This window comes from Trichoderma reesei (assembly GCF_000167675.1).
Source record: "Trichoderma reesei QM6a unplaced genomic scaffold TRIREscaffold_14, whole genome shotgun sequence".
Classification (NCBI taxonomy): Eukaryota; Fungi; Ascomycota; class Sordariomycetes; order Hypocreales; family Hypocreaceae; genus Trichoderma; species Trichoderma reesei.
The window spans coordinates 383,990-396,253 of NW_006711161.1; the positions used below are offsets into that span (position 1 = coordinate 383,990).

A 12,264-nucleotide genomic window follows, 5' to 3' on the forward strand; every position below is an offset into this window, starting at 1 on the left:
GATACAGACATGGCAGACCGAGCTGGGTAGGTACCAAGGTATTACGAGTAGTGCGCATTGATTTGCTTCATTACTCCTTGGTGGAAAAGTGGACGGCCGGCCGGGATGGCAAATGTCGGCTCGCGGTGCAGCGTGGCATCGTATTGCTCATTCTCGACGACGTTGATGAAAAGAAACGGGCATCCAAGGTCCACGAGCCGTTACGCGTAATTAGCAGCAAACAGTGATCTGCGCTCGGCAGGGAAAATAAGAGAGCCGGCGATGAGCATGAGGCGGGCGAGAAAATGAAAGAATGAAATGACTGATTCAAGAGCTTCAGCTCAATCACTCGGTTCTCGCCGTCTCCTATTATCTCGTCGACGCCAAAATGAAGGAAAATCCTGCGGTCCAGCCATTTCAATCTTTTCCATCTCAGCATCGTTCCAAGGATCAGGTTGTTTCGTTCCATTACCGTAAGGTGCCTTGACGCGGAGGTACAAGCGCCAGCCCAGTGTCGAGCACTGTTCGCTTTGCCATGTGTCATTCGCGCCGGCTAAACCGCGGCAAATGCACCTTGCGGGCAACAGACTCTTGTCCAAACTGCCTCGTCGATCCCTCGCCGGCGTCAAGGGTTCTGGGCTCTTTGTTCCTCTAGATTTTCTCCTGCTTTGCTTCATTTGTCCACCGGAGAAACACTTGGCTTCGAGGCTTACATTTTTAGTCCATCTATCTAGTGTGCACCACACCGGTCCTGGATCGTGGCGCGAACCGCATGACAGGTTTTAGAGAAAGAAACGCTTCTGTGATTGTAAGCATTTCCTTCTCTGTCCTTCGACGGTGGACCATGGTCAAGAAAAAAAAAATGGTACCACTGTTCGAGTTTACGGGCTAGTACCGACGTCGACGTCGCAGAAGTGAGCAGCAGGAAAAAAAAAAAAAAAGAAGAAAAGAAAAAAAAGAGAGAGAGAGAGAGATAGGGCAGACCAGGGGGGGTGGCCAGGGGGTGGCCGCAGGAGGAGAGTGAGTGACGGCAGAAAGGTCTTGCCCATCAGTCAGTCAGTCAATCAAAGGGGGCCCGTCTCTCGACCTCCTGATTCTCCTGCAACAAGAGAAAGCCGCCCTGATGAGAGGCGGTGAAACTCGTTGGCGGGCTTGATTGGAGGAAGGCTCTCGACTCGAGCCGTACGGAGCGTTTGTGTACGTGCGCGCATCTTATAATACTGCGACTATTGCCACGATCGGTTTCGAACGTATGTACGGGAGTAGCATCATGTGGTGTCAATTAACAGCCATCCAGGAGAATGCTGCCGCCGCTTTGACACTGACTGGCTGGGAGCCTGTGAGCCGAGGGAGCGACGGTCTCAATGTCTGGCTGGCCCTGCTGCTTGACTTCTTTGTCGAGATGCGGCGATCCGAGGAGACGTCGCATCACGATGGTTCTCCTCACTGTGGTTGTTGTTGTTCTTTTTCTCCTCCTCTCTTCTGGTGGCCCCCTACATACTTGTACATGTACAGACCATGCAAACAGGTAGTAAGTACTACTACCTGGTACTGACTGGAGTGAACCTCTGCTGCTGCTGCTGCTGCTGCTGCTGCTGGTGCTACTGCTACTACCTCTCCTAGGTAGGTTGGTAGTAGGTAAATGTGCCAAACTCCTACCTCCTCAGGTGGCATCAGTGCTTCCCAATGGTGCCAGAAACATGAACACGAGCATCTGCCTGCTCTGCTCCCTCATGGGCCTGGGCTTGCATTAGCCATGATGTGACAGGCAAGGCACCGCATGGAGTACCTGTACCTTGACGCCCTGCCGGGGGAACATGGGCCAACCAGAAGCCAGCGGCCTGGGACTCAAGTACCGAGATGGCACTTGGCTGCACAAAAGTGGCGCGTTGTTGGACCCCCCCTCTGCCCCCTTCTCATGTACAAGTACGGAGACTGCAATACCTAATATGTGATCAACACTTCACCTCACCTCAAGGCACACTTTCGAGAGGAGAATACCTAGGTAGGTAGTACCTCTGGTGTGAGATTCAACATTGAAAGTCAAAGGCGACGATAGATGAAAAACGCCTTGACACACCATTCGGCTCTGAGCTGCCTCTTTCCATCAGCGAGACTGGACGCCAGAAGAAGGTGCATGTACGAGTTCCTACACGTACCTATCGAACAAGGGCCTATGTAGGTAGTAGGTAGGTAGTATTTCAGCAGGTCACTTGCAACCAACTCGGGGGCTGTTGGTGATGGTGTGAAGCCCGTCTCCGTCATACAAAGCCTTTTGTCTCCCCGGCTGTCGTTTCTCACCTGCACGAAGGCGAACAGGAAAGCAGCAGCCGGCTAGTATCCAATGGCCAACACGCACACGCATTCCACGGCCAGACACTGATAACGACAGTAATCATTAACAGACACACACTCTCATCGCCTCACACACCCATTCGTCTCTTAGCCCTTTCTCCTAGTACTACTAGTAGCAATCCCCATCATGTTCATGGCTTGCACCACCACGTTGTTGTCATCCGGGGCCATGTGACGCCCTAGCGCCAAGCATGTGAGGGGCAGGCAAGGAGCCCCAAGTTCAAACGGGTTGCGCACTATTGTTTGCGATGTTTTGAGGCGCATATCTTCTTTTTCTGTTCATTTTCTTCTTTCCTCTTCTTTATTGCTATCATCACTAGTGGTAGGTACTACTAATGCGATACGATGCGGGTGTGCAGGTGCAGGTGCAGGTGCGGGTGGGTGATGCGTGATGCGGACGATGCGACGCAGGTGCATGAAGCTGCTTTCGATGCGCTTCGATTTGATGCGATGTCGATGCGATGCGATGCCGATGCCGATGAGCAGCGATGGTCGGAGGAGGGCGCAGATGTTCGTCTTGTTCGTCTCGACGGATTGATTCCCGTCGGTCACGGCAAGAGGAAGATGCTATGTCTTGTCTTGTCCTGTCCGCCCTGTCCCTGGCAGTTTTGGATTTGACATGACCCCCCCTTTTTTTCTCGTCAAGCCACTCAGCAGAGAAGTACGAGAAGCGTACCTTACTGTACATACGAGCGTACTCTTACACGCTTCCGTAGTAATACTTCGTGGAGTACCTTATTCGTAAACGCCAGTCGGCCGGTGATTCTATACAGCGTAAGAGGTAGCTTTTGAATGCTACTACTATACGTAGAGGTATGTTTCTATAATTACTACTCTCTGCCATGGGCCCTCATACAAGCCATGCCCGTGATACGAGACCCGACTCGGCCAGTATCTCCGATGAGAGAAAAAGAGCAAAACAAATAACAACATGACCTTAAGAACTAATACTTCACACATCCCTACTCCGTATTGATTAGAAGGGGAATAAATAACAAGATAACACACAGGGTTCCCAGACCCATTGTTTTAGCAGCTTAAACCCGGAAAGTACCTACTTCAAAGAAGAACGGTAAAAAAAAAAAGAGATTTTCCATCTAATGCGACAAGGGGGCCTAATCAACCCATCAAATGAGAGATGCTGGATAAGTTCGTACGGTGTTGCAGTCACAGGCTTGGGGGAAATCTCCTTGAGATGAAGATCGTTCGGCAAGACTCGCGCGATGGAATCCGCGCCTTTTTATTTGACGCTCTGCCGAGGATATTCTTTGGTTTGTCTTCATTAATGGTGATGGAGGCGATTCTGTTTGGTAATAATATCATGTAGAATTACATCTTCATCTTTGCCAAGAAGAGGATGATCATCAGGGCTATCCCAAGGCTTAAAAGCTGCTTTGGCATCCGACAACAGCAGAGCTCCCCCTCCTCAGGTACATTCCTTAGGTATTTGCTAGCTCAGGCACGTCGCCATGTTGTTATTAGAGGGCGGCGCGAGATGGAAATGTGATGGTTTCAGTAGTGGAACCGGAAAAGCAAGATGAAACATTTCATGATTAATGACTTGTTTCCATTATGACTTCTATTTTCGTTCTCTCCCATAGTCTCGTCTCTGGGTCTTCCAATAGTAATTGATTGTCCGGAGCAGAACACGAGATTGGATCTCAATGTCTCCCGTTCATAAAGTCTTTCCGGTGGCTGGTCCGCTCCCCTAATTATAGAAGCAGAATCATACCGAATCAACGTGATCACCTTCACCCCTTGAGAACTGCATCTACGACCCAGCTCTCCTTAGCTCATGGTACCTTACCTATGTATGGCAAGCCAAGAAGCTTGTGACAACAAGCCCCGAACTCCACTGCTCGGGAGTTGCATGGTTGCGCGGGTCCAAGCACGAGCAAAGAAACAAGAAGAAGGGGAAAAAAAAAAGAAAAGAAAAAAGAAAAAGCTACTAAAGAGAGGAGCACCACTTTGCCGCCCGTCAACTGGATCGTCAGAAGCGCATCTTGATCGCCAGCTTCACCCCGCTTCGCTGTCACCGGTGGGGACGGCCGTTGGAGCTTGAGCCAGGGCGACAAGTCTCTGAGTCTTCAACCGATACCCTACAAGTGCGCGCGTGTGTGTTGGCCATCTCACAGAATCTACAGCGCATCATGATAGTCTCGTCGCTACGATCCGCATATACGAGAGAGATGCAAAGCTGGGTACAAGTTACGGCGCTCCATGTAGTAACGCGTTGGCCTGTCTTCTCAAGCCGCCCAGGCAGCGAATCGTATGATGGCTCGTCCCCGTCACTTGACAGTCGACCAAAGCGGGCATAAAGCATCCACACCGGAAGTCGTCGTACGTCAAAGCAGGTTCCCGAGCGGGAGGCCGCCATTTCCCGGACTGCCCTCATACGAGGACCGTTGGACCACCTCTGGCTTCATCCTTTGTTCTTGTCCTCGGTCCGCTTCACGACCGGCAGCACCGGCCAGAGTTGAAAAATCCACGTCTTGTCGCCCGCCCTCTCCCTCGTATCAGGTTCTCGACGACCAACTGTTTCAAGTCACGGTGGCACATCTGCCTCATTGGCCGAGGTGGTGTGACTCTGCATCAGAATCTTGGTTGGGCGAGAGGCAGACAAATCCCTGTACGTAAATCTGCAGCATCCAGCCACTCAATGCGGGCAGCATGGAGGCCATTGTCATGCCGCTGCCCGGCACGCGATCCCCTTGGCCGATACAGGCAGCTGGCCACTTCCGTCCACATACATAATACCGCATTGCCGTTTCAAGGGCAGGATTGCCGAATGCTAACTGATGTCACTGCTTCGATGAGACGGAAGTTGGACATGGAGCGCGAGCCCGCGAATACTTATCGCATTTGTTCTTCGCCGTGAATAAGACGACGTCTGCATGGTGAGAGGGGACGACAAAGGAGCCTCTTGATGTATCATCCCGTAGGGCGTAGGGCGTGTATCAACTGTTCCGGTCCTGTAGAAGAACCTGGTGGCACAAGACAACCGAGGAAGATGCGGGATTCGATCGGCGGAGAGCACGGTGCCGGACCTCGAGTCGTGTGATCCCTTGTGCCCCGTTTAGATCGGTGGCGTGCGATTGTAAGGAGTAGAGGTGCTCTGACTCGGACGACGCTCGTTTGAACCTGTGTCTTGGCTGGAGGAGCTGAAGTTGACGTGATCGCCTGCAATCAGTCTGGAATCGGCCGCAACTACAGGTACGCCGTCGCGATAAATGCGCACGCAAAGCGGTATCAACCTGACCTTTTCCCCCCCAGTTTGGGGAAGCGTCTGGATATCGGGCCTGGTTCGCGATTCGGAGATGTTCGGGTCTGGGTTCGGCGAGACCGGGCCGGACATCACAAGAGAACCAAAGCTTGCGCTGAACGAAAGCGATTTCAGCTCAAGCCTCTTTAGAAGCTGAAGTACCACCCGATGCCTTCGTACACGGTGAGAAACAAATTCGCTATTTTATAGATCTGTCTATCGTACCTTATGGTAGAACATGAGTTTGAGGGCATTTTAGGCTTATCTGGCGACGATGCTTGTGTATCTTTGACGATCTGCTCGGCGCAGGCAGCTCGTGCAGCGGCTGAATCGAGTTCTTCTCTGGACACTGAGGAGCCATTGTCCAGTAGTTCCAGACTGTATCTGTTGGGTCATTGTATCCTGCCTTATCCTGGCGACGTAAGGAGCAAGACTTCGACATTAGCCAACTGAGGTTGTCTTTCCATTGTGTCAAGTGTCATGGCTTGAAATACGCTTGACACACACTCGATCACAGTTATGTCAAGACTACTTTATTCCGACATGCATTCTGTTTCTGTCGGTGCTCCGTCCGTCGATAGGGTTCTAAATCTTTCATGGGCTCGAATGGGATGTGAGGTTGTGTTCCCGTTTTCGTCTTCGATAGCAAGTAAAGTGACACTCTGGACGTGTCTTTCTGTTGTGCCGGGGAGGGTAGATTAGCGCTCTTCGTCTAGGTAGCCATCCAGGGGGGAAGATTGCTGTCAGCAACGACATGTTGATATCGTCGTTCAGATCACCTTTTCTTAGATAATGAGAAATATGTACTTCGGATGACGCTTCGCCCTAGATGCTCTGCAAGCGTCGGGCATCTTCACAATGCGTCAAAGAAGACAGACAGCTCTTGAGTCTATCTGGGCACGATGAAGTGCATTCTTAAACCCAGTCGTGTTCCGAGACTCTTGTGTACTGGAGCCGCGTAGTGGCTGTGGGCTTTCCCATATACAAGGCCAACCGCGCGCCCTCGAGGGGAATTGTTGAGTAAAGGACTCTCGCAGAGCCATCTATTGATCGTTTGTATGTGTTCTCTGATACTCGGCAACAGCCGGAATTGTTGTAGATTTGTGATATGAGAAGTTGGCAGTTTGAGGCTTAGGGTTCGTGGTGTGGGTTGGCCTTGGCGTCATACCGTTCCAGAGGCAGGAGTGAGGGAGTTGATGGTGCGAAGGCAGTCGCCATCGATAGCAACCTGACGCGTCGAGCATCACAGTACGTACCTACCTCGGTAGGCTTCCACCATCAGCTGTGATATGAGCAAGGGATAATGCAAAAACAAGGAGAAACAAGCATCTTGGCTTATTATCCAAAGGCATCTAGGTAGGTACCGAAGACAGCATCATGAAAACGCACCCAGGATGCTGTCACAAAGCCATAGAAAGTACAGGGGTATTTGTGCCGCGAGAATATAGCAGACTGGTTGCTAGATGAACAGGAGAGAATGAGTGTGACAAGGTCAGGGGTTTTTCTGTTCATAAGAGCTTGGTGGTGCAGAATTTGTGAACAAGGGATATTCGGGTATCGTTGTTGACAGAAGGCTAACGCAACCGACAGAGGTGTTCAGGGGCCAGCCAAGACAAGGCAAACACAAGTGACTTGAATGAATGAGTTTAGATACTGACCTATATGTGCACCTGATTGCAGACGATAAAAGAATGGATGCAGGCGACTCGAGGGCTTAGCTATCAGGGATCAAAGTCCTCCCGGGAAGAACGTGACAAAGGCCAGCAGTGTCCAAGGTATATGGGCCCTGGAGCAGACCGAAACGACCTGAGTTATAGGGAGCATCACTGAATCACCGCTCCAGCTGGCAAGCAGTGCTGCAGAAGCCATTCCCATCAGTTGCCCCTACAGTAGGTAGAGACGAGTTGCAGTGCTGTTCAGCCTTGAGGTGCGTCTGCGTGCGACCCACACGTGCCTCGCGGTTTGCGCTGAGTTTCCGCGTTCCCTCCTACTTCTCTTCTTCCTCTCCCCCCAGTGCTCTCTCTTCTTGTCTCCCACTCTCTTCCGCTAACCATCTTTGTTTCTCTTTTCACCCATACCAAGCTCAAGTATTCCTGGGCTTTGAACCCTGCAGCAAGCATCGACTCCAACCCTTGTTCGAGTTCTACTCGATACATTCTGTAAACCTTCTAGGACTCCGCCTTCGTACACCAGGCAGCAAATCTCGCTCCGCCCTATTAAGACCACCTTGCACTGGTTTGTCATTCTCCCAACATTACGTCCTATCCATTGCCATCATCATTCACATAGCCTCACTCTTCTCTCTTATGCCCCTGTCCGTCTCACTTTGTCCTCACTGTCCTCACTCTATCCTGCTCTTGTGCTTCTTCCCCCCTAGAGCGCACTGGACGAGTCTATGGGCTTCTCCTCGCCTTTTACACGAGCTTTTTGCCCCCTCTTCTCTCTCTCACACACACACACCATCTCGCGTCCCCTAAGGCGCGAAGAAGGCATGGAATTCATACCCCTGACACTTACGCAAAGCATGCATCACCTCTCAACGATACACTCCCCCCCACCCTCTCTTCCGACACAAATATATGCTCAGCAACAGAACCATATTTAGTATTCCGTATGGCTGACAATGTAATATCAAGAAGCTGGTCACAAATGATCCATTAGGTTGAACACTGGGGATCAAGGTCAAAAGGAGCAACGTTTGCGCCATGGAGCCGAATGATCAAGACTACCCTAGTAAGTGCTACCATATCTAGAGCAAAGCTTGCATCTACTAATCTCTGTGTAGCTCCCCTCACCCGATATGGAATGATTGAGTCCAGGGAGCGGCTGGAAAAGGCTGGACTTCACCCAGAAGTGACGGGAAGGACACTCAAGGCACTGGAAGAGGAGTTTACGAGTTACCAAAGGAAAAAGGTCAACCGTCCAAGTCGAAAATTTTATCTGAAGCGTCAGCGACACAGAATGATTGGAGCTGATGCTTCGGGAACTGAACGAAGAGGTCGCTCTGGCAAGCCTCGCTCCCTTGCCGGGCAACGTGGCCATGAGTCTGTTAGGTTCTTTGGCCCCCTGACTAGGGTAAGTGAAAAATCCAAGAGAGAGGTGTTGGAGTAAAGAAAAGCTAATGAGCAGCTATAGGGGCCCTGGTATCCCACAGAGTGGCTCGACAAGATTGTCTCAGAGGCAGCGATGAAGACTATTTCTTCTGAAGCGGACACGAACGGCCATAAAGAGCCACCCACGATGGAATCAATCATGAATCACAGTCACTTGGGGGCCAAGATTCTCAACGACGTCTTTGCCCAAGGCCACAGAACTGTCATAAACTTGGCGCTGACCTCGACCAAGATGTTGAAACTAGTCACCGAAAACATAGTAGGTCGCAATCACTGCCCTTCCTTAACTCTAAAGTGCCAAGATACGATCTTTATCTAATATTATGGTAGAATCGATGGGACTTTGATTCTGGCTCGTACAGAGTCAAGAGTCCATCTAACGTCTTTGTCGCCATGGTTCCCACTCGATATACCGGTGAGATCAAAGAAGCACTTTCCAAGTACAACTTCCCGGTCAGATCTTCTGAGTGGAACGCAACGCTTCAAAGGCTAGAGTCCCAAGGACACCCAGACGGCCAAAAGCTGCGAGCGATTGGAGCAGAATATGAGTTCTTCCAAAAGGCGAAGAGATTTCGCCGGCAGTGTCTGCGCAAGAAGGGACCCTACTGGGCTATGGAAGATACGGAGATTGATCCTCGAACCGCACCGAGTGCCGTGAAATGGTGGCGCGCCGACAAGGAGGCCATCAACATCATGGGGTCCTTAATGGCTCTCAAGACCATGTGGTCGGCCAATCAGTTCGAAGGGGACGGTAACAGAAAGTACCAGCTGCCACTCAGCATGGCGATGGAAGGCTTGCACAAGCTAAGTAAGTGTCACGGCATTGAAGCACGCCTCGTGCATTCTGAAGCATTGCATCTAACAAGATTGCCAGTGACGGAGATGCACACTGTCAGCACCTACATTGAAGTGGTGCACCTGCACGATGTGCCGCTGCTTGACCGCCGCATGCTTGCCGTGATGTTGCGTGGCATGCCTCATGTCGTTCAGGTGGGCGTATACAGATGCCGCCTTGTCCACTTTGGCGACGTGATTCCTGTTCTAGACCTCATCTATGAGATCAACGCCGGTCGACGGGAGAAGAAGATGCCGGCAATCAAGGGGTTGGACTTCTACCCCAATTTCGAGGACGGCATGCCGTATGAGCACCAACATGCGGCGACCTACGGCCTCACCTGGGGCCCCCTGCCAATGGACCTGGTGCAGCGAGGCTTCTACGGCATTCTTCTCAAAGCCGTGATGAAGGCAAAGGCGATGAACCTTGGGCAGCTTTTCGAAAAGGAGGGCGCGTTGATGGATTGGCTGGCCAAGGTGCCGAACGTTCCCCTTGGCCCATACTGCTTCTTGGATGCCCTATACCGGTATCTAGAGGTAGACGACCAAGACCCCGATCAGGACGACAAGAGGACGCAGGCCACGTATGACCTGCTCAAGCCGATTCGCATTGCCACTGAATCGTCTCTGAGTCTGGACTGGCCCATGTACTACACAAAGCATATGGGGCGGAAGTACTTTTGCTCATCCTGCGGATATGAGACTTTTCGGGAATTTTTTCCCAACCGCGCCAGTTGCCTCCCCCGGTTCAGGCGAACTTGCTGCGCCTGCGAACTGCAGGCGGCTCTCGACGAGGAGAAAGACCATGCCAAGGCCTGGAAGTTGGACATGCTGGACGTCATATGCCCCCTGTGGCAGCGGCGAGAGTTCAACATGGACGCACCTCTGTACGGCAACGGCGCGGGCCTGATCTGTCTCAAATCCACCGAGACGGATCGCGAAAGGCATCTTGCCCCTCAACTTCAAGAGCTGCCCCTGATTCGAGACAATAAGCGTCATTTTGATTCACTAGTTGGTCTCCCCAGCCTCGGAGATGTCACAAAGGGCTTTATAATGGCTCCCCTGTGGCAGGATGCCGTCGCCCTCGGATTCCGCTACGACCTTCAACGCCGAGGCATTTTGGAACTGCGGCATCGCTATTACCGCCAGTGGAAGGGGGTTCCAGCTTTCTCCTCTTCGCGAGAGGATGGCGGAGCGCCAGATCACGAGGACGAACTGCAGCCCGTAAACGTAAACCGGAATTTGTCGTTTTTTGACCATCAGAAGGCCCTGGATGTGGCCAATCGCATGAGGCTGAGTGGTTGGTGAACGACTCAAGCGCCGTCGTTGAGTTGCACGATCATGTATGAACGACATGGACGTGGCCTGCTGCTACGCATCGATAAGTTATGGTTGACAAAAATCATTGGAGGAATTGCCCCCAGAATCCTGCGCGATGTTGGTGTAGTAGCAAATGAGAATGGTTACACGAACTTGATGAGGTTAAGGGCCCGTACATAGCGAAAGATGTCATTGAGATGTGTTGCGAAGGTACATTTGCGTTTATCGACTCTGGATCATATGAGGGCGGTGTACAGATAGTCAATCCAGATATATTCGAGCCTTTCTCATCTGCTCCATTATTACCAGCTCAATGACTTGATGATGTTCAGGTCAATTCGTACGTGTTGATGTAGTTGTTGGTTTGGGCATCGACAGCGTCTAGTAAGTACATGTAGCCACGTGACCTTGGACGGCAGATACCGGGACTTGCACCACCACCAAGGAAAAAAAGACGGCCGAACGATTGTCCTGCCTCGCCCAGCAAACGCCAGAACGAACAGAACAAACCAGCACAACGCGCACGATCCGACAAAATGGCCTCCCTGCTGCGCACGCTCTCCCTGACGGCAGGGCTTCTGCGCTCTGCTCCGGCGACGGCCAGCGTCGTCAAGGGTAGCCTTGCGACAGCGAGCCCAATCTCCGCCTGGATGGGCTGGATGGCGAGGCCTGCGGTTGGCGGGGCGCTGCAGCAGACGAGGGGGATGAAGGTGCACAGCTCGGTGAAGAAGAGGTGTGAGCACTGCAAGGTAGGTTTTGTTCTCTCTCTCTTTCTCTTTCTTGGCTTGATTCTGTGATTGTAGAATTGGGGCTGTAGTAGGAATGCGTATGACTGACTTGTCGAATGCAGGTTGTCCGACGAAAGGCTGGAAAGCGACACAACGGGTACTTGTACATCATCTGCAAGGCGAATCCTCGACACAAGCAGCGACAGAGCTAGAGGCATTGGTTGATTTCAATCTTCCTTTTACCTCTTTCTTTTCGAACTATTCTCATGAACGATGACGATTCTCCCGGGCGAAGCGGACATTTTGTATAATTACTGGCGCATAAAAGGCGACGAACAAATCAGGACGAAAGAAAAAAACTACAAACGGACCTGTGGCGAAAGCATTTGGTAGACGACATTACGGCAATGACTCCTGAAGAGAGGAGGCTGGGCTCGGAGGAGGACATCTGATCCGAAGCTTTGCGCCGCGAACAAGGCTCACTGAGATGGAGGGGGCTTCAACGGTTGACGGTTCGGAAAATGCCGTCATGAAATGTACATTTTTTCCCCTCTCTCTTCTTCTTGTGTGTGTATATGTAGAGATTACATACCCCCGATATACCTCTCCATGCTTTCCCATTCGGTTTTCCCTGTTGATAGGAGGTATCGTATGTGGGACTTGATTGATTGCC

General features: G+C 51.6%; 3 protein-coding genes across 3 annotated transcripts; all 3 read left to right on the forward strand.

The window, feature by feature from the left end:
* Positions 1-1,249: 1,249 nt before the first annotated feature.
* Positions 1,250-1,927, forward strand: TRIREDRAFT_109044 (uncharacterized protein; the record flags this gene model as incomplete). Its single annotated transcript, XM_006966713.1, has 4 exons — positions 1,250-1,318; positions 1,495-1,510; positions 1,603-1,613; positions 1,748-1,927. 4 exons carry the CDS (start codon positions 1,250-1,252, stop codon positions 1,925-1,927), a joined length of 276 nt encoding a protein of 91 aa, XP_006966775.1.
* Positions 1,928-8,301: 6,374 nt separating this feature from the next.
* On the forward strand, positions 8,302-10,851 carry TRIREDRAFT_109045 (uncharacterized protein; the record flags this gene model as incomplete). Its single annotated transcript, XM_006966714.1, has 5 exons — positions 8,302-8,329; positions 8,382-8,671; positions 8,732-8,968; positions 9,040-9,517; positions 9,584-10,851. The coding sequence occupies 5 exons, from the start codon at positions 8,302-8,304 to the stop codon at positions 10,849-10,851; spliced, it is 2,301 nt and encodes a 766-aa protein (XP_006966776.1).
* Positions 10,852-11,399: 548 nt separating this feature from the next.
* Positions 11,400-12,127, forward strand: TRIREDRAFT_122697 (uncharacterized protein; the record flags this gene model as incomplete). Its single annotated transcript, XM_006966715.1, has 2 exons — positions 11,400-11,612; positions 11,714-12,127. 2 exons carry the CDS (start codon positions 11,400-11,402, stop codon positions 11,801-11,803), a joined length of 303 nt encoding a protein of 100 aa, XP_006966777.1. The 3' UTR covers positions 11,804-12,127.
* Positions 12,128-12,264: the final 137 nt, after the last annotated feature.